We start from the raw sequence: 22,547 nt of genomic DNA on the forward strand, positions 1-22,547 counted from the left end.
ATGCCCTGCCGGTGTCCCAGCCGCCGCTGTGGGGTGCAGGCCCCTGGAAGAGACGACGAAGCACCAAAAGCCACCTTCGGCACGATTAAATGTTTTTTAATGCAAGAAAAGAAGTTACCTGCGGTTGCTTTTTCTTCCCACAAGTAAGTGTGGATGGGCCATGGCACCTTGACAGTGACTTCCGGACCGGGAGGCTGCCCCCACCCTCACTGGATACTACTGCACAGAACGGTGCGCTGGAGCCAGCGGCAGGTGACAAGGTCAGTGCCAGTGACTCAGACCCAGTGGAGGCCCAGAGAGAGCAGTACTGGAGGCATGGGGCTGGGGGGGGGTGGTGGATCGAAGAGGTCAGATGGAGGAGTCCCTGAGACCTACCTGGGGAGTGCCCGGTGGGAAGCCTGCCCCCCCCCGCCCCCCACCAGTGACGGGGACACCCGCGAGTGTGGCCAGGCCCCCCAAGGCCGTGCTGGCAAAGCTGATGGGGCCACCTGATCTGGTGGCTCGCTGCCTCGGGTCCCTCACTGCTCAGCCTGGAGGGAGGTTATTCTAAGGGCATCCAAGACAACAAGCTGCCCTCCTCTGCTCGATGGGAGGACGACGGAAGGAGGGTAGGAGAGGGCCTCCTCGAATGCGGGTACGAGGAGGGGAGGGGCTGGGTCGTCCCTGGTCTCTGCTGTCTGGACGCAAGGCCCAGGCCGGAACGCTAAGTCATGCTGGCTTCGTCGGGGCCCCCCACCCATCCAAGGTGGGGGAGGAGGCACACCAGAATGTTCCAGGCAAGTGGAAGGGAGAAGCAAGAAACGCCGGCTCTTGGGCCCCCAACGGGGCGTGCTCTGTACATCCAACGGCTCTTGGGTGGGACCGCCCCTACTTGGAGTGTGGGAAAGGGGACAAAATCACAGCTTCTGAACAAGTGGTTAGGAAGTTACTGAAAAACTCGGTCAAGTATGAGAGGCGTCACTTTACAGAACAAAGCTAGCTTCTATGTTTTTCTGGGAAACGTTCTCGCATACCTACTCATCCCCCGGACCCCACGAGAAAGGTAGTTGGGCTTATTCCGTGCCTGCCAAGCTGGGGGAGCGGGGTGGGACAGGAGAGCACAGAGCAGCGCCCGTGCATAGGGGGCCACCACGGAGGGCAAAGAAGAAGGCACCAGAACCAACCTAATCCAGGAGCACGGGGAGGGGGCGGAGCCGCACAGGGAAGGAAGCCACCGGCCCAGCGAAACCGCGCTCAGTTCAGCGACAAGCTGGGATCCTGGGGCGCCTGTCTGTACACGGCCCCAGGGGCCCCCCACAGCTGCCGGGTGGGGGGCAAGCCAGGGTGGGCACCGGCCGTACGGTGGGACAGGAGAGGACAGAGGCTTGTTGTGTGCGGGGCTGTCAGATGGAGGAGGCAAGAAAGAACGCTGCCTCTGACGTTATATATTAAAAATATCCATAGTTCTTGTGCACAAAATTCCATCATTCACATGCGAGTATCACCCGCCTCCCTGCTGGGCCCAGGAACAGCCTTAAAAGAAAGATGATGGTTTTCCTTTTCAAGAGCTGAGGAAACATCGCTCAGTCTTTATGGACCTTGAGAGCTGGTGACCCTTCCCCTCCCCCCAGTCTCTGCCTGGCCAGGCGGGCGCGGCGGTCACGGTCACTCGTGCCTCCGCTTGGAGGGCGGGATCAGGTGCGGGGGCAGGTCGGCAGGCAGCTCGTGGCCCTCCAGCTTGACTTTGATGAGGTGGTTGGCCAGGGCAAACTCCTCGTCATCCAGCAGCCCGTCCTTGTCCACATCGGCCAGCTTCCAGATCTTCCCCAGCACCGTATTGGGCAGCTTGGACTTCACCATCTCCTTCTTGGCGTTGGCGCCCGTGATCTTGCCGTTGACGGGCGACAGCGTGTAGAAGATCTCGTCGTAGGTGGGCTTGTCCTTGCCCACCACCCACTCCACGTCGTCGATGCCCTCGCCGGCCCCCTCACCGTAGCCGTGCCCAAAGGGCCCGTTCATGGTGCCTTCGAAGGCGCCGCCCTTCACGGCCTGGGAGGGCATCAGGGACTCCTCCTGGCGCACCATCACCATCAGCCGGGCGATGTCGTTGGCCAGCATGTCGTCCACCGTGTCCAGCAGCTTGGGTTTCAAGGCCTGGAACTTGCTGAAGTCCTGAGTCTGCAGGAGCTCCTGTGGTAGGCAGAGGGGGTGGAGGGGTGCTGGCTCAGGTCCCTTGCAGACTCCAGGCGGGGTGGGGGGAGCAAGGGATCCCAAGCCAAAGAGCTGGTTCCAGGTCTCAGCCCCGACCGCTTGGCAGCCCCTCGGCCTCGGCTCCCCACGCTGCGGGGCAGAGGTACCTTCCCTGAAGGGCCGTGGGGAGGACGGTGCTGGAGTGCCTGGCCCGCCGCCCTCCCCCCGCCGTGTAGGGTGAGTCACCACATTCCCCTTCGTGGTGTCACGGCCGGGTCGACTTCTGATTCGGGTGGGGTGCTGCTGACTGACTCAGCCGCTTCCATTTGGGGAGGCCCCACCCCAAGAAGCTGCATTCCCTCCAGAACCACTGCCCCGGCGTCCCCCCCCCCCGCCTCCCCCCGCCACCGTCTCATCCCTGACACCCCAGCGCCCACAGAGGGTACATGCGGGGTGCGCGGGGTGGCCACACCTGCATCTTGCGGAGGCTTGGGAAGTCGCCGGGGGAGATCTGGTGCTCCCGCTCGATCTTTTGGTAGATCTCTCCCAGGTTGTTCACCAGCTCTTTCTTCTTGCTCTCTTTACCGAACACATTGGGCATCTCCTTCTTGAGGGAGCTGATGATGTAGGCGTGGACCTGGAAAGACAGGAAGGGGCGGACGTCAGGCGCGTCCCGGACACCCTGTCAGGGGGGGACCTGCGTGGGGGCCGCCCCAGAAGGCTGGGACTGTAACTGGGGACGCTGCCCAAAGCAGACCACAGCCCGTGTTCTCTGTGGCACCGGGCACCCCCCCCAGCCACCCCTCCACGCAGCAGAGATGAGGGGCACGCCGTACAAGCCGAGCAGAGCCCTGCCATCCCATCCCGCATGTGCAAACGTGTGGCTGATGATGTCAAGTTCACAAAACTTCAACATGGCTGGAGTTATGCTCAGTTGACCACCCTGATGGCTCAGAATGACTAAGGATTAGGAAAACCACCTAAGGCTTTTCCCAGATGTTTTGAAGTTTATCTAAACTCAATACCTTACTTAGACCTTCGCCAGTTAGGGGCACACCCTTCACTTCCCCACGGGCGGGCTGGTGACGCCCGCAACCCTCCCAGGGCCCTGGCCCTCAGATCCCTCTGCCTTGCCCCAGGTACTGCCCAGCCGTGAAGGGCTGTAGCCAGCCGGCCTCACCCTCCTTCTCCCGACTGCCAGCTCTACTCCATCAAAACCCCTCCAGGGGCCTGGCCCTGCCCTGCCCCAGGCTGAGAGCCTGGCTGGGAACCGCCTGAGGGCAGCAGGCCTGTCAAAGAGAGTGGCAGTCACTGCTCCGCCTATCACAGGCCTGGCGCAGAGAGCCACTCACTCCAGGAAAAGGAAACGGTCTAGAAACCGCAGGTGCGGGACAAGATGGGAGGCCCCGGGGTTTTCCGGGCACGGTGACTCAATGTGCCCGTCGGCCGGGTGATTACAACACCGTTTCTGTGGATGAGCAAAGAGTCTGCCCTTTGTTGTATCCTAGAAGGAGGCTGCGCGAGAACACAGGCGGCCCTGCCAACAGGAGGCTGGACAAGGAGAGACCAGAGCCGCCCTTCCCCGCAGCCTGGAAACGAGAGAGACTGGGGGCCAGTGAAGCGGGTTTTCTCATGGGTCCTTTTCTCAGAACCGACTCCACTCACTGGGAAAGGTCCCGAAGTGAGAGATCTAGAAAACTGTGCAGCCTGTATCCCCCAGAGCAGGCTCCTGCACGTTACTGTGCATACGGACCACCAGGGGATGGTGTTCAAGTGCAGACGGTTCGGTCGTGCCGGGTAGGGCCTGAGGACTGCACTTCTAGCACGCTCCAGAAGGGCCCATGAGCACTGTGGGTAACCAGGGTGGAGACAGGGACCAGTGGTAAAAGATGAAGGGTCAGTTCTTACTACTTACGATAGTGAGCACCCACATGCTACCTGACTTCGGACCTCCAGATGGGATACCGTGAGCCACCGTGTCGGGAGCCCAGGGCGAGGGTTTCACAGGCCATGGGACCGCCTTCACCGAAGCCCTAACACCCACAGAACACCCTCCTATTCCTCCATGAGCCAGGGGCGGGTGTAAACCCCCCTGCCCTCCGCGGCCACTGCTCCAGGGAGGGGGTGATGCACAGGGTCCCTGCTCGGCAGCCATCATCGACAGGCTCGGGCCGAAGCCGAGCGCTGAGCCCCAAGGATCCGTGACCCTCACACGGGCACTGATGCGGCCTGAGGACGTATCCAGGCAGGCTCACGACGTGCTGCTATGCCACATCAGGGGACACGCTCTGCCCCTCTGTGTCCCAAGGGTCCACTGGTGGCACTGACCTTTGCTTCCCAGCCCCACCCACGCCGGGGTCTCAGGGAGGCGCTTGGCCAGGCGCTGAGATCCCAGGCTCGTGAGCAGTTCCGACGCCGCCGGCGGGTGTCGGCAGGCCCTGCGTTTCCACAGAGCACTGGGGACGATTCACAGGCCTCTGGGGGCTGAGGCCACCCGGGTTCTCCCTGGGCCCGCAGGCTTGCGCCCCATCTCTCCACCAGCTCTCACCTGTCCCGGCTCATGCATCAGCTCCCACCTGAGGCCTCGTGGTCACCTGCTGCTGCAACGCCCCATGGCCACACAAATAAACTGGGCTTTATTTGTCTTTGCGTGTTCTGCTTTCGCAGTACGACTGGTGAGTGCCGGAAGGGCAGGGACCGTGCGTGGCAGTCCCCACTGTGTCCCCGGCGCCCAGCGTGTGCTAAGCGCTCCACAGGCCCGGGAGGGAAGCCGACGAGGACTGCGCCCCCACCTGCTCTCCAGTTCCCAGGCTGCCCTTTGGCACAGTGCTATCTTCCCACCTGGTGTCCACACGCATCAAGACTCCGTTGAGAAAAGGTTGCACCCATGGGCGTAGAGGGGACTCGTTCAGACACGGCGCAACGTAGGCGTGTGGCTGTGGGTCTGCCCGGATGCGACTCGGGCGTCCCGAAAGCCACGGCAGCCCAATCCTGGGGCCCCGAGTGGCAGTCCCAGGCCCCCTCGGGCCCCCTCCAGCAGCGGACCACCTCCCCCCCGCCCACGCCCCATTTACCTTGGCCAGCCGTGCCCGTTTGATCAGGTCATTGAGCTTCCTGAGGGCGGCGTTTCGGGGCAGAGACTGGATGTCTTTGAAGAGGTCCTGCTCCTCGGCCTCAAAGAGCTTGCGGTTGTCGGGGATGAGGAGCGGGTGGGACCAGAAGGAGCCAATGTAGACCCTGACCACCTCGGGGGTGTTGATGATCTTCCCCAGGGACCACATGAGAGCCCCGTAGACCCGCATCAGCTGCTGGGTCTCGATCTGGTCGGCCTTGTTCAGCACCACGCGGATCTTGTCCTCGTGGTTCTTGAGGGCCTTGATGACCTCCGAGAACTCGTCAGAGATGTCCAGCTTGTGGGCGTCGAAGAGCAGGATGATGCGGTCCACCCGCTCGGCGAACCACTCCAGGACGGCCGCGAAGTCGTACCCTGCGGGGGGGAGGCGGGAAGAGCAGGGTGAGGCGGGGGCACCGAGGCCCAGGCTGCTCGGATGGCTCTCCTCCCGACTCAGCCCGGGGTCAGCTACATTTCCGTGTACTCACGGAGCCAGCCCGGCACCCTGAGGGCAGGGGCGTCAGGCCCCCACTGTGTGGCACCCCACCCCTGTGGCACCCTCGCCCACGCAGCACCTGGCCCGGAGCACAAATAAGTCATGCAAAAGAAGTCAGAGCCTGAGCTCTGAAGCGGCTCAGATCGGGGCGAGAGTGAGGGGGAGAGCCCGGCATAGCGAGAGCGGAGACTCGGGTCCGGGGGGGGGGGGGGGGGTGCTGCCACCTGCCAGCTGGATGCCCTGGGACGACAGAGACAGTAACAGCCACCACACCTGCAGCCGCTACTCGTGCGGTGCTAGCGCCAGGCCCCCCATTCTGCAGGAGTCTTATTTATTCTCCGCAACAGGGGTTGGCAGACCACAGCTCGCCCATCACCTGTTCCGCAAATACAAATTTTATGGCGGGGGGCGGGGGGGGGGCCTGCGTGGCTCAGTCGGTTAAGCGTCTGCCTCCTGATTTGGGCTCAGGGCATGATCTCACAGTTTGTGAGATCGAGCCCTGCATCGGACTCAGAGTCGACAGTGAGGAGCCTGCTTGGGATTCTCTCTCTCTCTGCCCCTCTCCTGCTCTCTCTCTCTCTTTCTCAAAATAGTTTTATTGGAATGCAGCCACGCTCCTCGGTACGGTCTATGGTGGCTTTTGTCTACAATAGCAAAGTTCAGCTGTCAGGCCACAGACCACAGGCCTGCAAAGCCAAAAATATTAATTCTGACCCTTCAGAAAAACTTTGCTGGCCCCTGCTCTACGGCAGCCTATGACGTGTCACACACCGCCTCCCCTCGCTTAGGTCTTCCACGTTCCCTAAAATGAAGTAGCTCTTCCCTCCGTTCTCTGCTGTTTTCCACCGTCCAGTTAAAGCCCTTTGGTGAACATGGACATCTGTAGCAAAGACTGCTAACTGGAACTCTTCCTTTAATAACAGAACTGTTTGTCTTTAGCTGATTTCAGGGCCCCACAGCTTGAGAGTGCACCCCCCAGCCTCTCTTGAGGCAGAAATGACCATGAACAGGTGTATGAGCCCTCTGTCCTTTTCTCCCTTCCTGAAGAATGGGATGCAGATGTGATGGGAGGAGCTGGAGCAACCACCTTGAGTTCAGAGGTGCAAACTGAACATTCAGGACGGCTTTGGACTACTGTTTTCCACGGAAACCGTCTGACAACTGGCTGAAGCCAATGGATTTTTGCACCTCTGTAACCGCAGTTTAATTTGCATCCTATTTTACAATCCCCCCTCTTCAAAATGTTTCCACCTCTTCCACTGCCCCCAGAAGGTGTGAAAGTTCTCGTTCTCATCTTTTAGGAATCAAGAGGAGAGGAGAGGTAGGAAGACGACCACGTGAAAACAATCGCCTAAGAATCTTTGGGAAGCTTCGGTCCAAGCCCCGGAACTATCACTTCCTCTCTGGGGGATTCTGGGCAGGCCTCCTTGTCCCCAGGCTCCTTCTCCTCGTTCTTCAGCCAGCCGCTACCCACAGGCCACCTCCCACCTGAAATGTGGGCCGGTCCTCCTGAGAAGCACCAAATACATCCCAGAGTACAGTCAGGCTCCTGAGGGTACACGGCTCCCACAGGGAAGAGCCAGCGGGGACACTGCTCTCAGAAACTGGCCCAAACCAACCTCCTTGTCCTCACAGCCTGACTCTAGCATCCCCTGCACAACACGCTCACTACCCTCTGACCAAACCGGGATTTAGACATGCATTCTCTAGAGCGGGGAGAAGGAAAGGACAGAGTGTCAAGAAAAGGCCCAGAGTGACCACCAGTGCCATGAGGTGGGAGGGCAGCCCTCCCCAGCCTCATGGTTAAGGAACCTTCAGGGCGGTTCGTCAGAGGGGTATCCGGCCGTTCCCATCCTGCCGAGCCTCACAGACCCAATACAAGTCTATATGGCCAAGCTCCCCAAAAGGCTCCCTGCACTCAGGCCAGAACCGGGCCCTCATCGCAAGGGCTTTAAGATAAACGGTTAACACTGTGGGCGCGCCTAGGGGTGAAGTTGCCTGGCTGGATAAACATTCTGGCCGCCAGGCATCCCCCCCTCCCAACCTCACCCTGGTTCAAGTGTACCTCGGAGTTGTCTGCGTGCCCGAAGCCACAGCGTTCCAGGCCTCTCCCCACTCTGGTGCTCAGGAAGAACACAGGCCCTTAAATAAGACAGCTCTGGGGGCGCCTGGGTGGCTCAGTTGGTTAAGCCTCCGACTTCGGCTCAGGTCCTGATCTCAGGATTTGTGAGGTCGAGTTCCACATCGGGCTCTGTGCTGACAGCTCAGAGCCTGGAGCCTGCTTCGGATTCTGTGGCTCCCTCTCTCTCTACCCCTAACCCACTCATGCTCTGTCTCTCTCAATAATAAACATTAAAAAAAAAAAAAAGACAGCTCTGTGTTCGACTCCCCTCGTCCGCCCCCTTCTGTGACCTGAAGTTTTTTTTTTTTTAACTTTTATTTATTTTTGAGACAGAGAGAGAGCATGAACGGGGGAGGGTCAGAGAGAGGGGGAGACACAGAATCCGAAACAGGCTCCAGGCTCTGAGCTGTCAGCACAGAGCCTGACGCTGGGCTCGAACCCACGGACTACGAGATCATGACCTGAGCCGAAGTCGGACGCTCAACCAACTGAGCCACCCAGGCGCCCCTTTATTTTTTAATTAAAAAAAAAAATCTTTATTTTTGAGAGAGAGAGAGAGAGAGACACAGAGTGGGAGCGGGGGAGGAACAGAGAGATGAGACACAGAACCCGAAGCAGGGGTTGTCAGCGTGGAGACTGATGCAGGACTCGAACTCATGGACTGCGAGATCATGACCTGAGCTGAAATCAGACGCTTAACCCTCTGAGCCACCTAGGCGCCCCTGTGACCCGAAGCTCTTAACTTTTCTGTTACAACTGTTTCCTCTGTGAAATTCAGAAAACAATTCCTCCTCCTATGGTCATAGGGAGGACCAGAAGGGATAACACGCGGGGCTCTGGCACAGGCCCCACTGGCAGGAGGGGCCGAGTGGCCTAGGACGGCATCACGAGTCAGGGACGGAGACGAACCTGGCTCTGAGGCCAGAAGCCAGCTTTTGCCCTTGGGGTAAGACATCGAAACTTAAGGAAAACCCCACATTCTGTCGACTCAGCATGGCAGCAACATGCATCTGTTCCTGCCCCAGCACACCAGGGAGACAGGACGCTCCGATCAGAAGCAGCCTCTCGACCGGCTGGAGTTTCTACTATCATGGGGGTAAGGTGAAGCCGGTGGGGGGAGGGGGACAGTAAAGCCCCTGGGAGTCTGAACTTGAGCCTGGGCACGGCGGTCATCAGCCCTCCCGAGGCCAGTGCAGATGGTGGGAAAGCGCCAGACCACCAGATTCTCTGTGCTCAGAGCAGGAGAGGCGTGGAGAGGGTGCCGGGTCACTCCCGTGCCAGCTGCCAGCCAGCATCCCAGGCTGCTGGTTCCAGAGGACGGGGCCCCCCGCCACCGCACGGCTGGCTCCGGGAGCCACGGGACGGGACACCCGGAGAGAAAACTCATCAGCAGAAAACTAGAACAGGAAGGCTGAGAGGAGCAGGCCAGGGAAGCGGCAGGGAGGCCGCGGCGCCTGCCTGGGCCGCAAAGCCACCGCCTTTTATGGCCCACTCTGGGAACAGCAGGCCAGCGCTGGGAAAGCAATGACTCAGGACTGAATGGTGGCTCCCTCCCAGCAGAAACGAGGCCCCACTTCTCCCCTCGTCAAACCGCCCGTCCTCAGGCCATCACAGATTGGATGACTGCAGATTCACACAGCTGGGGAGGCAGCGGTGCCAGAAGCGAGGTACTGGGAACAGGGGCGCCCCGATGGGCTGGGCTCCAGCCCAAGTTAGCTTTGGCCCGGGAGTCAGGACGGCGCACAGGGAGCTGAGCTCACCCCCAGACTCCACCCAATGTGGCCCCACGCCCCCCTCCCGCGATGGTGGGGGGCCCAAGACAACGGGGAAAGACGGAGAGGAGGAGCCCCTTCTGAATTGTGGCCGGAGTCACTGCCGCCGGTCCGAGAGCCCCAAGTGCCCCCCCCCGCCCCCCCCAGAAACCCAGTTACTCGCCAACACCTCGAGCTGGAGCCAGCAGAGCTAAGTCTTTTTTTTTTTTTTTTTTTGCAGGTGAATGAAATTTCCTGTTTATTACGAAAAATGCTCACACTTTTGGTGAGGGAGACACGGTGGCTGGCCAAGTACATCCACAGGTCATGAAAAGGGTCACTCAGGCTCGTGTGAGGTCATCGCAGGTGTATGACCGTGCGCGACCACGTGGCTGCAGCCGCCGCCGGGCCTGCCCGGCACCCACTTGTCCACCAAACCCTCACTCAGCCTGAGAGATGCTGTCGCAAAAGGCACCAAGGGCTACACCCACAGCAGCAGCACCAAAACATCACTCAAGTCCACGCACCCAGCAAGGTGGCCAGGGCCACCACTTGGCCTAGAGCTAGGCCCCAGGCGACAAGCACAGGGACCAGCGTGCCCACGCCCCCACCCTCGCCCAAGACAGTGAGCCTTCGGGCTTTGGGACACATTAGAGATCAGTCTCAGTGACAGGATAAGTGACGAGATCAGTGACAAGATGGCTGTCAGCCATCAGACAGCCCAATGCACAGCATTTCCTCAAGGAAAGTGGGAGTTCAAGGCGTGCTTGGTGCCAGAGACAAGTACACCCCCACCCAAGGAGACAGGGACACTTCGTCTGCCTCAGGTGGGGCTAGGACTGAGCGTGCGGACACCAGTGTCCCTACGAAGGACAGACAACGTGGTCCAAGGTGGTGAGCTGGAAAGGAAAGGCTGACCCCACAGCGTGAGGAAAAGCCAGTGCCGTCTCTGATAGGGGACAAGCTCCAGTGCAGAAAGTTCTGGAACTCTGGAGACATTATAGAACAAGCCAGGCACAAAAGGACCAATACTGTATGTCTCTACTCTTAAGAAGTACCTGTAGTCAAATCCATAGGGACAGTAGGTAGAACAGGGGGGAGGGGCGACGGAGAATTAGTGGTTAATGGGGATACAGCTTCTGTCTGGAAGATGAAAAGGTTCTGAAATGTGGTGAAGGTCACACAACAACACGGATCTGCTTGGGGCCGCTGAACTGTGCACCGAAGACGGTTAGCGTCGGTGAAGCTTAGCACACGTGTGCACACAGTCGCGGGGGTGGAGGCAGCGGGGAGGCAGAAGAGTCGTGTGTTCGCTTAGGGTGACCAGGCTGAGGGCTGGGCTGGGTCTCGGGGAAGCAACGGCGCAGGCCAGTGGAGAGGAGACCCAAACGTGCCTCCCGTCCCAGCTCTGTTCCCACCAGGCCTCCTCACCAGGTCTGACCTCCCGAGGAGAGTCCCGCTCCCCGCCATGGGCACCGAGGCGGAGGAGGGAAAACCGTGACAGGTCCTCGCCCTCTCCTGGCACCCTACAAACACAGGTAGTTCCAGCAGCTGGGGGAAAAGCTACTTCATACATTCCAAGTTTCTAGAACATCAACAATAGAGGGTTTGTCTGCAATCGACGTCTGTTTCCTGCCATTCAAGCCGCGTGGGCCTCGGTATTTCTTGCCATAGCTCCCACCACGCACGCTTCCAGCTGGTGCTGGGCCCAGAAGAGGGGCACAGAGGGGCAAGATGGAGGGTAAGGCGCTGAGAGAGGACTGGGTGGCGCACTTCTGCAAGCGGGCACTCTTCAGGGAAGGGCTTTCCCGGGGTTGCTCAGCGACCAATTGCTGTGTGCAAATGTCCGCAGCAACTTTGTTCAAAACTGCCCCAAACTGGAGACCTGTAGGCCCCTCAGCAGGTGAACGGGTAAGAAAGGAGGGCACACACATGCGACAGGGTAGGAACGGCAATGACAAAAGGGAACAGTCAGTCGATGCTCTCAAATACGAATGAATCCCCAAAGCACCTGCTCAGTAAAGGAAGACAGACACAGAAGACTTTTACGTGACATTCTAGAAAAGGCAAGACTTTAGGGACGAGTGTCACGCCAGTGGGTTGTGAGGGCGGGGAGCGACTGCAGGGAGCTTTCCAGGTGGACGGAAAGACCAGAACTTGGTCGTGGCGGTTGCGTAACAGCTTCACGCAGCTGTACGTCTAACCAGGGTGAAGACCTCCATAAATCTGACGGGGACTCAAGCAAATGAGCAAAGGGTGGGGAAGGGGAAGGACAGATGGACTCTGGAATCGGGCCCGCGTTGGAATCCGGAGTCCTTGTGACCCCATCAGGCCACGGACCCTCTGTGAGCCTCAGTTTCTTCTTCTGTGACGTGAAGATGGAAGTTTCTAACTCACAGGGCTGCTGTGGGCAGCAGGGGAGCGCCCGGCACACAGTAAGCACTTGGTAAAGGTTTGCTATCATTTACTCACGGGAATCGTATTTTGGGCTCCAAAAGCTCAGGTTCCGACGGGTGTGTAGGCAACGACCACTTCTAACGCGCAAAGAATGCCTTATGCCACCAAATATAAGCGGAACATTTGCAGGCGCTCGGGCCAGCTGCTACAAAGCCGGGTGCCGGCTCGCAGCCTTGGAACGAGCAGGTGCCGGGCGCCAGCACGGGCTGGTACCGCTCCTCCGGGCACAGCGGCCCACGCCCCTCGGCGGAGCGGCGGCATTCCGGGCAAAGGCTCGGCCCAAAGCTGTCCAGGGGACCACAGGTGGGGGAATGGCGGCGGGGGGGGGGGGGGGACAGTGGTGAGAGGGAGGCTTGGAGGAGGCCAGGGGCCCCGAGAAGGTCCTGGAAGCTGAAGGGAAACTCCAGCTGAGTCAGTACTTCCCCATCCTCTGGCCTCCTCGGGAGGTTATTCAGGAAAAGGTCTAAGCAAAGTCTGGGAATCCCTGGATTTTTTGGTGTCTGTTTTTAATTAGCTGACATTCGCTGAACATGTAACTGTGCACCAGGGACTAGGGCAAGAGGTTAACACGTATAGATTCCTGTATTTATCAACAAGGAGGCTGATGTCGCTATTCCTGTTTTATTGACTTGGCTCCCAGGGGTCGCTGCAACTCCCTAGGGCCCCCAGCTCCTAGAGTACTGAGCTGGGGCCTGCACGTTCAGTCATTATCTGAACTGTGGGTGCTGGGAGGCCAGGAGGGGTGCAGCACTTGGCCTTGTCCAAGGCTTTCAGGCAACCTCACAGAGCATGCTCTGGGCTGCAGAAAACCCCGACCCGGAGGGCTTTTAGGTGGGGCACCTCAGGAGGCAGTCAGCACAAGGGTCAGCGGGAAGGGAGGGCCACAGCGCGGCCCCATCTCTGAGTCAGAGGACTCCGGGTCTGGGCCTGGGAGGCCCTACCTGCCTACTGGGATGGCCTCCAGGCTTGGATGGAGCCTGGGAACCAGGGGCAGTCAGCAGGAGGGCAAGTGAGAAGCCAGGGAACCAGCCAGCCTTGGCCAGGCGTCCTAGTCCTCACCCACAGATGCTCTGGGGGACCGTCTCTGGCTGGAGGCGGAGAACAGGGAAAAGAAGATCCCAGCGCTGTTGGTCCAAGCCCTGGACCTCAGGTCCATTTCTGGACTCAGAGTCTGGTTTCAGGCCGGGAGAGAAACGGAAGGTGGCCCCTGCGTGTGTTAGGAGAGCTCAGAAGCCCCTGCACGGTCACGACCCAACAGGGTCAAAGACTTGCCCGATCTGAGCTGTGGGCGCTCCTCGGCGGCAAAGCGTCTGCTCTCAGCCCCGGCTGGTGTGGCCACAGCTTCTGCGGGGCCCGTGGGCACAGGCCAGCCCGTGTCGCCTTGCACCAACGACGTAACCTTCCCGAGCCTCTGTCTCCTCATCTGCAGAGCAGCAGTGTCCTCCCCAATGCAGCTGTGTGATAACTCAGGGGAGCAGGTCCGTGTGGCAACGGTCTGCAGAAAGCCAGGCACGAGGCCGGCCAGGCGGTGTTCTCCTAACCCAAGTTCAAGGAACACTTCCCTGCTGACGCGACTCACAGGCATAAAAGTTGCGGCCAGCTCTCAGCCGCGTGGTGACAAGGGCAGGGGGTGCCCTGGCCGGGCCCCTGACTCCCAGGCCGGGGCCTCCACCTGAGCGTGCTCCCCACCGCTGCCCACCAGGGGCCTGCCGTGGGAAAACCCTGCTCCAGCTCGTGACAGTGCAGGCGGGCAGCAGCCTGGGAGCCAAGGGCGCCAGCCCCACCGGGCCCCGGGTGCCCTTTGGAATGCCCTTTATCAGTCACACAGCACTAAAGACCGAATGCTGTCCCCACAGGCCACTTTCCCTGCTGACACAGGAGAACGTAATCTTTAAAGGCGGTCAGACTAGCACAGCGAGGAAGCGTAGCCCGAGGCCCCCACGGGGCCCCTTCTCCTTCCTGTGGCAATTCTCAGGGGGCTCTTGCAGAGCCTGGCCTGTACCCTGTTTTGGGCCTGCACGGGCCCTACGTTATCTTTCCAGGCAGTACTTCCTGCACACGTTAGGCACCACGGGGAAAGGGGGAAGAAGTCCAGAGGGGCCGGGCAGATAGGGTGGGAAATGGAAGTAAATGTAAGTAGCAACTCTAATACACGTGCAACGCCCAGAAGAACCTTCTGTTTCCAGGGAACCAGGGCGGCGGGACACAGGAAAGCGTGCTGCTTGCCCAGGACCCATGTTTTCTGGTGGCCTGATCTTTCTGGGAGGGAAACACCTGCTTTCCGTGCCGTCAGCAAAGGGAACAGACAGGCCACCGGCCGGGGAACTGCACTGCCCTACTCTGACTTCCTCTGCTGGACAGGGCAACACGGGCCCTTTGCAGTGACTGATGGGTGGGGCCTCCGAGAAGAAGGCCGCTCCTTCCCCGTCTAGCGAGTGGTCACCTCCCGTGAAGACCACGGCCAGCACATCTGAGAGGTAACTGCCCGCTGGTCTCTCTCCGGCTAATAAAACACTGACACCAAACATGTTGCAGAGCAAATGCCAACGTGGTAACTTTCAGTAAAACACTTTAAACCAAGGTATCTAGGAGGCGCCTGGGTGGCTCAGTCGGTTAAGCGTCCAACTTCAGCTCAGGTCGTGATCTCACAGTCTGTGAGTTCGAGCCCCGCGTCAGGCTCTGGGCTGACAGATTGGAGCCTGGAGCCTGCTTCGGATTCTGTGGCTCCCTCTCGCTCTGCCCCTCCCCTGCTCGTGCTCTGTCTCTCTGTGTCTCAAAAATAAATAAAAACATTAAAAAAAAAACCCAAAAAACAAGATATCTAAGGGCACGGAGGGAAAGAAACTTTCACAGGAAGAAGCCCTCCTCCAATCAGAGCACTTCTTTTTTTTTTTTTTTTTTTTTTAAGTTTTTTGCGACGTTTATTTATCTTTCAGAGAGAGGGAGGGAAAGAGAGCGCGCGTGCACACGCACTGGCAGGGAGGGGCACAGAGAGAGGGAGACAGAGAACCTGAGGCGGGCTCCACGCTATCAGCACAAAGCCTGATGTGGGGCTTGAACTGAGGAACTGTGAGATCGTGACCTGAGCCGAAGTCGGACGGTCAACCGACTGAGCCACCCAGGCGCCCCAGCAATGTGCTTCTCTTTAAGGCCCACTCCTCCTTCCTGGCCGTGGTGGGGTGGGGGGGAGGCCCTCTGTGGCTGCCCCAGGACAGAAAGGGGCCACATCTCCCACCTGGAGGGGCAGCAGACAAGCAGGGGCGAGCCCTGGTGTCTCTGGCTGGCCTCCTCCTCCTCCAAGCACCGGCCACCTGCACGGGCAACTTGAGGGCGGGGACTGCCTCGCACCCCGCATCCTCCCCTGTCCCCCAGAGTGTACCCTATGCCTGCCGATCCGCGAACTGGAGAGCACGCGGAGGCACAGCGGCGCCTGTCCCAGAGAGGGCACGTCTGGACACCGCTGCCCCCCCTTTTTGCTGACAGAGAAAGGAGGCAGGGGAGGGAAACATCCCAGCAGATGGGGCCAGGGCACCCAATGCTGCAAGACATATCCTCCCAACCTGTCGCCTGCCGAGCTCTAAGGACGCAGGCTGACGTGTCAAAGACACTCTTCCCAAGCAGGGGAACCTCACGGCACTGCTGGAAAACAGTGAGGTCTGTCAGGGCGCCTGGGTGGCTCAGTTAGTTAAGCGCCTGACTGGGTTTCAGCTCAGGTCATGATCTCGTGGTTCGTAGGATCGAGCCCCAAGCCGGGCTCTGCACGGACGGCGAGGAGCCTGCTTGGGGTTCTCTCTTGCCTCTCTCTGCCCCTCCCCCCATGCACTCTCGCGTGCAGGTGCGTTCTCTCTCTCCCTCTCAAAATAAATAAATACACATTAAAAAAAAAGAAAGAAAGAAAGAAAGCAAGCAAGCAAGCAGTGGTATCTGGGATCCCTTTTACAAGACGAGGGTCACGAGCCCTTTCCCTCGAATACCGTAACTCCGAGCTCTGAAGGCCGTAAGTGAGCACAGACTGCCGAGAAGGTAAGCCGGTGTTTGTCAGCTACTGTCCCCATCCGAAGATGTGTACGCATCAGCTGACCTCTGCGGCGGGGAGGTGGCCACCCAGAGGTGCCTTAGTTCTCCATCCGATGGCCCCCAGTCTACCTACTCTTCAAGGTCATTAAAAAGGTAACACGACAGGAGCGCCTGGGTGGCTTGGTCGGTTAGGTGTCTGACTTCGGCTCAGGTCATGATCTCACGGTTTGTGAGTTCGAGCCCCACGGTGGGCTCTGTGCTGACATCCTGGAGCCTGCTTCTGATTCTGTGTCTCTCTCTCTCTCTCTCTCTCTCTGTCTCTGTCTCTCAAAAATAAACATTAAAAAAATTAAAAAAAAGAAAAAAGATAACACGACAGAGCCTCAAAGAAAAGTCCCTCCAGGAGAACTCAGGCCTGGAAGTGAACAGAGAATAAATTCCCCCTTGTCTGGTCTTTCTCTTACATGCTTATCAGGTATTTTCTTACAACCAGGTTGAAACAACAGCAGTTAAGAGAAGGAAAACTAGCCCTCGTCTTTTTATTTGTTTTAAATATTTATTTTATCTCTACACCCAATGTGGGGCTCGAACTCAGAACCCTGAGATGAAGAGTCGCACACTCCTCTGAGCCAGCCAGGTGCCCCTAGCCCTCTCCTTTTTAGAAGGGATCCCAAAGTGGCCCCCTTCATCTCCTAGGAGTGTCTTTGTCATCAGGGTGCAGAACCTGAAAGCTGAAACCAGATTGAGAGATAGAATTAGGGCAGTTTCAAGATGCTCTGATGTAAGCCCTTTTCGGCCAGGGCCCACAGCCTGGAAAAAAAGAGAAGCAAGGTTTCTCAGGACCAAGAGCAGGGCCCCCACCTCCTCAGAGCCACAGCAGCCACAAAAAATCCCCCGAATGTCAGGCTGCTGGCTTCAAAGGCAAAGCTGGCCAAGGCTGGGCCGCCCAGAGGGAAAGGGGTACAGGAAAGATCTGCAAGTTAACGGTAAACAAATCTGGTCACTTGTCTTCAAACCCCTGAGTTTGATCTTACTTCATTCGCACATTTGTAGCTGTAGGCCCCACTCCTAGCCTGCCCTCACGCTCCGGGCAGACAGCAGCCCCCTTCCCATTCGAAAAAAGGAACAGCAGCAGAAACATAACGCGGTTCAGGCTCATCCTGAACCGGATCTTCAGAAGAGCCCGGCAAGATCGAGTCAGGAGTCTGCACGACTAGGGGCCCGACACGCTAACACTACCACTACCCGGCACGGAAACCGCCCACTGCGCACGGCGCGCAGGGAGGCTGCTGATTTAACACTGAAGCAAACTTAAACACGTTGCCACTAACCCCTGAAACAAATATTTAACAAACTCCTGCAGCTTCTCCTTTGGGCTCACTTGTTCATGTCAACTGTTCTCTCACAGACCTGCTGGGCTTGCCAGGAATTCCTATGGTGTTGGAAGCAAAGCTTTTAAACATAAACTAAAGTGAGTGAGCCCCAGGGGGACCAGGGGCCCGTTCAGAACGGCTGTGCTGGCCGAGGTACCTGGAGCCCGGACCCGGAGTGACTCCCTGTGACCTCGCAGCCAGCCCAAGGTGCCTTCTCGTAAACCTGCCCTCTTTTCCAGATGCCCCAGGGGTTGGGAAGCATGAAAGTCACGCGAGATTGGCTGTGCTCTGCCCCAGACAGCTCTTAGTGATCTGGGCAGAGGCAGCCAGGGGAGAGAGCAGCTCCTGACCACTCTGGGCTCAGCGCACTATGAGGACACGAGGCTGATATAGAAGGGTCCCCGCCTGGGCCGGGAGAGACCTGGAGGGCAGCATTTGGTCCACGCGGCGGACATCAGACGGAAGGTGCCCCGGGCCGTGTCGGAGGCTGTTTACCTCTGCTGATGCGCTGTTTCTCTCCAGACAGGATCCCGGGAGTGTCGATGATGCTTATACTGTCCAGGACTGGGTTGGGCAGCTGCGCGCACATGAACCTGCACGAGAGCAAGAGCCCAGAAGAGAGACGTCAAGACTCGGTTATTGGTGCTCTAGATGTGACAGTGGGGCATTCCGTACCCCTTCCTCTCCACCTCTGCCCTCCTTTCCAGAAGCAAAGAATGTCAAGGTTTTCTACACTCTTGGTTTCCAGGGGTGGCCATGGAACAGCTCATTCTCTTAACTGGGAATCCAACCAGAGGCTCAGACTGGCCTACATCAGCACTTTCCCCACGCGAGCTTTGTCCCCAGGGTTTAGGAGTTCAGCTTTCAAGTTGCTGATACGGTATGAAAAGTGCACGAGCCTGGGTCACCATTCAACTCCAGAAGGGAAACAGAAGGGGACCCTGGGACCCTGGAATTCTGTATTAAAATGTTCAACCACTTGGCTGAATTTCCATATATACCGAAGGCAGTGAGAGGCTTTCTTACTGCTGCTGGGCCCAGCTGCCTGGGTGAAGGGATAGCCGTGGGAGGCGGGTAACAGCTGGGGGACACATGGGCTGGAGCCGGGGGCCGGTGGGGGGGGGGTAGGGCAGGGAAGCACAGACACGGTTCACGGTTCTCTGAAAGCCACAGCAGGCCAAGGAAGAATGAACGAAGCCACAGACAGGATGGCAGCTCATGAGCCAGGGCTTAGCTGTGTGTGTGTGCCTGAATTCCCACTGAGCTTAGAACAGCCCAGAACAGCAAGGGGCTGTCCCAACTGATCACAGAGATTCTTTGCTGGACACAGCCGCTTCTCTGAAAAAGATACTGTGAGCAAAGAAAATACTGACCCTTTGTCTGTAGGACGCAGGCTTAAAAAGCTGCCTTGCCCACAGTGAGGAGGAATCTGAGCTGATAAGGTTCTCCTATCGGCCCCAACCCCCCACCCCCCCGACAAAGTGACCAGTGGCCGGGCTAAGGGCAGCTGGCCAAGGGGAGAGGTGCCGCCCGCAAGCACAACGGAGCCACATCAGCTGACCCGCAGACCTTGGACCTCGTCCTCACCAGTGCCGGCAACGGAGCCGGGGTGCCGGAAGTAACTGCAGGCCAGACCCGGACCCTGCTAGGGAAGGGCGTCACTGAGAGGAGCCCAGATTAAAAGGACCTGAAGCAGAACCGGCTCCGAGAAGTTACAGACCTAAAAACGCCTCGTAAATGAGACTGTGGAGCAAGCTCACGTGTGAGAGACACAGGAATAAGACGCCCTGCAGGGCCCGGGGAGCAGGTGGTGCACGGGGCACACGCAACATGCATTTTTCACCAACAAGGACGCACCGAGTTCATCTCACACTCTAAGTGGGTGGTACCGGTTACACAACGGAGTCCTCACAAGGATGCTCGTAGGACATCCTGACGGCACCCTGACTTGGTCGGCTCCATCGGATTCTACTCTTAGAGCGGCCACTTACGGTAAAAGGCCAGAAAGTCAAGTTCATGACTCAATGGGGTCTCTCTCTCTCGCTTTTAATTTAGAGAGAGAAAGAGAGCAGGGGAGAGGGGCAGAGACAGAGAGAATCTCAAGCAGTCTCCATCCACAGCCAGCGCAGAGCCCAACACGGGGCTCGATCCCACGACCCCAGGATCGTGACCTGAGCCAATATCAAGAGTTGGATGCTTAACTGACTCCCAGGAGCTCCTCGATGCGTCTGTTGAAGTGTGCCAAGAGAGGCCGTGTCAGGCGGGCAGAGAAGAGCCCCCTTTGTGCGCTCTGGCTAGCCGGGTAGCACTTGGTGTGCTCCATGGGCTGATACAGCTTGGGGCCCCAGCTCAAGTGCAAACCCATGCCACTTGACCCTTGGCTGATAAGGCTCCTTTGGGCAGTGATCGAGAACCCTCTGGAGAGTGGCAAGAAGGAACTGAGTGGTGCCTGGCTGGCTCAGTCGGTAGAGCACAGGACTCTTGATCTCAGGGTTGTGAGTTCAAGCCCCACGTTGGGCGTGGAGCCTACTTAAAAAAATACACACACACACACACACACACACACACACACACACACACACACGGCACCAACATCATCAGAGTGCCTGCCTTGGACCCGGCACCCGCGAACTGCTCTTTTTTTCAGGCAGAAGCAGCGGTAGGTGGTAACTGGCTGCATGAAGGCCCGTCAGCGCTGCTCTGGTGAGCCTGACAAGTCAGCAGAGCCCTCTGAGCCAGGCTTTCCTGAACCACCGAGGTGCGGGGTGCCTAGATGATGTCTACGATCCCTTCCAACTCTGAAACTTTAGGTCTCCAAATTCAGAACACAGGTCACATCCTTGCAAAAAACGGTCTGCTCTCACAGTCGGAAGTGGAGACGCAAAGACAGAAGTAGGTGTAGCCACCCTCCGCTCTAGCTTCCCAAAGTTCAGCGTGAAAGTCAAGACCTAATAATGCTCGAAATTTCCAGCACAGCAGCCAAACTTTCCACAAGACCCTATGGCACCCACCGGCTAACAGTCTGGGCTAATTGCCTATCTACAGGCACAGTAATTCCAAAACACTGGTGTAATACCGGAGGAGGGCTCACGGCTAAGAGGGCCACGCCTCTCACATGAAGGGCTTTACTTAGCCCTGGCCCTCGACACACGAACGCCATCAACCGCCAAACAGGACAGGCTTAAAACGCCTGAAAGGGACAAAATAATACAACAGAAGCCTGCCTGTCTTTTCTATTAAAGGTCAGCTCTGTGCACAGAAGTAGGCTGGCCACTGGCTCGGATCAGGAGCAAGCTGGTTCACCCTGTGTGGCTGGACAGTGTCTGGAAAGGAATGTGATCATACAGGGCGGAGACCTGGAAGGCACGAGTCAAGGATTCTTTCCTAGGCTCTTCCCAGGACCCAGACTTTGAAAGGCATGTGGAGTCACTCCTTGAATGGGGGGTGGGGGTGGCAGAAAAGGCAAATCTGTCAAGTCCTCTGGTATGTCTCTGGGGGTAGGGGTGGGGAGAGGAAATTTAGTATAAGCGAGCACGGGGAGAGGGACTTTAGAATCACGGACTAGTGCCTTTGAATTCCTTTACAGAAGTGTGAACCTGGCTGTCGCACTCCTTAGAACAAGGGCCAATGGGTTTCGTTCCCAGCATCGTGAGGGTTAGTCTCTTGGAGGATAACCCTGATCACGAGGAGGCAGATTTCACCCATTTAACTGGGGAAACTGAGGCTCAAGAAGGTTAAGGAACGTCCTAGGGAGGGATTCAGGGCCCCGATCTCCTTCCAGGACTCCCAGTGCCACAGCCTGAGGCTGCTTCCTGAAACTCCTAAAGCAGCACAGTTTAGAGCTGCGCCTGCCCCCTACCTGAAGAGAAGTGTTCACACCCCATCTGTCCGCTACCTCCTGGGCTGCCCCAAACTCGGCAGGCCACAGGAGATCCTCCTTGTCCCTCCCACATGAAACCATTGGTCCCAGGGGAGGCACAGCACACCAGCAAAGGGAATGACTAAAAGTTTCACATATTTTTCCAGGACACTTAAGAAACAGACATTTGGAGAAAGGGAGGGAGAAAGGGGCCGGTATGAATGAATTACACGCACCCAGTCTGGGGAAAGGACTACTTTGTGGAGAGGTGGAGACAGAATCTCTCACTTTCTCAACGCGGCTCGCGGTTCTGAGGGAAGCAGGGCTAGGATCGGCAGGAAGGTTTGGGGGTTAAACTGACAATCTGGAAAATTATGGGGGGGGTGTGACACAAGCGAGGGGGGGGCGGTGGCGGCGACACCCGCTCCCAGACCTCTGGGTGAGTTTTTGGTGCGAAGAGGCAGGGGCCCTTGTCCCAGGGAGTGGTCGCCGAGGGGCTCGCTGGGGCCTCGGAGACAAAGGACAACGGGGGGTGGGGGTGGGCAGCGGCCGCGATAGGGTCAGGACCCGAGTGCGGCATCGGGGGTCCCCCCTACGCGCCCCGGGGGCAAGGGGCGGCTACCTGTTGAGGAAGGCGTTGCCGAAGGCGTTGAGCTTGCGGAAGGGGCGCCGCGGGTCGACGACGAGCGCGTTGCCCGGCACCACGCCCTCGGTGGGGCCGTGCATGACTGCGATGAAAGAGTCGGTGGTGGGCTCGGGCCCGATGCGCATTCCCGGAAAGTCCTGCTCGATCAGGTGCCGGATGAAGGTGGTCTTGCCCGTGCTGTACTGGCCCACAAGGAGCACCATGGGCTTGTTGTCGAAGTCAGCGTCCTCCAGCGCGGGCGAGTGGAACTCGTGGAAGCGGTAGTGCTCCTCCAGGGGCAGCAGCTTCTGCGCGTACAGCTGCCGCAGCCCCTCGGACACCGTCTGGAAGAGCTCCGGCTCCTTCTTGCGGCGGGCATCCTTGCTGACCCAGCTGAACATGCTGCCGGGGACGGGGCTGGCTGCTGCGGGGCAGAGCGGCGGCTGAGAGCGGGGCGAGGGCGCAGAGCCGAGGCGGGGCCCGGCCGGCCGGCGGAGGGGCGGCGGGGCAGGGGGCGGGGAACGGCCCGTACTGCGCAGGCGCACAGCTCGGCCCGCTGAGCGCCC

General features: G+C 58.6%; 1 protein-coding gene across 1 annotated transcript; it reads right to left on the bottom strand.

Annotated features, from left to right (window-relative positions):
• Positions 1-75: 75 nt before the first annotated feature.
• EHD1 (EH domain containing 1) lies at positions 76-22,547 on the bottom strand. The gene is made up of 5 exons (XM_030332028.2): positions 21,979-22,547; positions 17,993-18,090; positions 5,244-5,656; positions 2,642-2,806; positions 76-2,169 (listed from the first exon to the last, which is right to left on the bottom strand). Exons 1-5 carry the CDS (start codon positions 22,380-22,382, stop codon positions 1,645-1,647), a joined length of 1,605 nt encoding a protein of 534 aa, XP_030187888.1. The 5' UTR covers positions 22,383-22,547; the 3' UTR covers positions 76-1,644.

The sequence above is a fragment of the Lynx canadensis genome, chromosome D1 (genome assembly GCF_007474595.2).
Source record: "Lynx canadensis isolate LIC74 chromosome D1, mLynCan4.pri.v2, whole genome shotgun sequence".
Taxonomy (NCBI): domain Eukaryota; kingdom Metazoa; phylum Chordata; class Mammalia; order Carnivora; family Felidae; genus Lynx; species Lynx canadensis.

What these genes read in the sequence shown, in the direction of transcription:
- EHD1 (XM_030332028.2), bottom strand. Translation starts at nt 22,382, where the DNA reads ATGTTCAGCTGGGTCAGCAAGGATGCCCGCCGCAAGAAGGAGCCGGAG. An exon ending in AACGGGCACGGCTGGCCAAG is followed by an intron (nt 2,807 to 5,243) that starts GTAAATGGGGCG and finishes CTGTCTTTCCAG; the next exon opens with GTCCACGCCTACATCATCAG. An exon ending in CAAGCCTCCGCAAGATGCAG is followed by an intron (nt 2,170 to 2,641) that starts GTGTGGCCACCC and finishes TGCCTACCACAG; the next exon opens with GAGCTCCTGCAGACTCAGGA.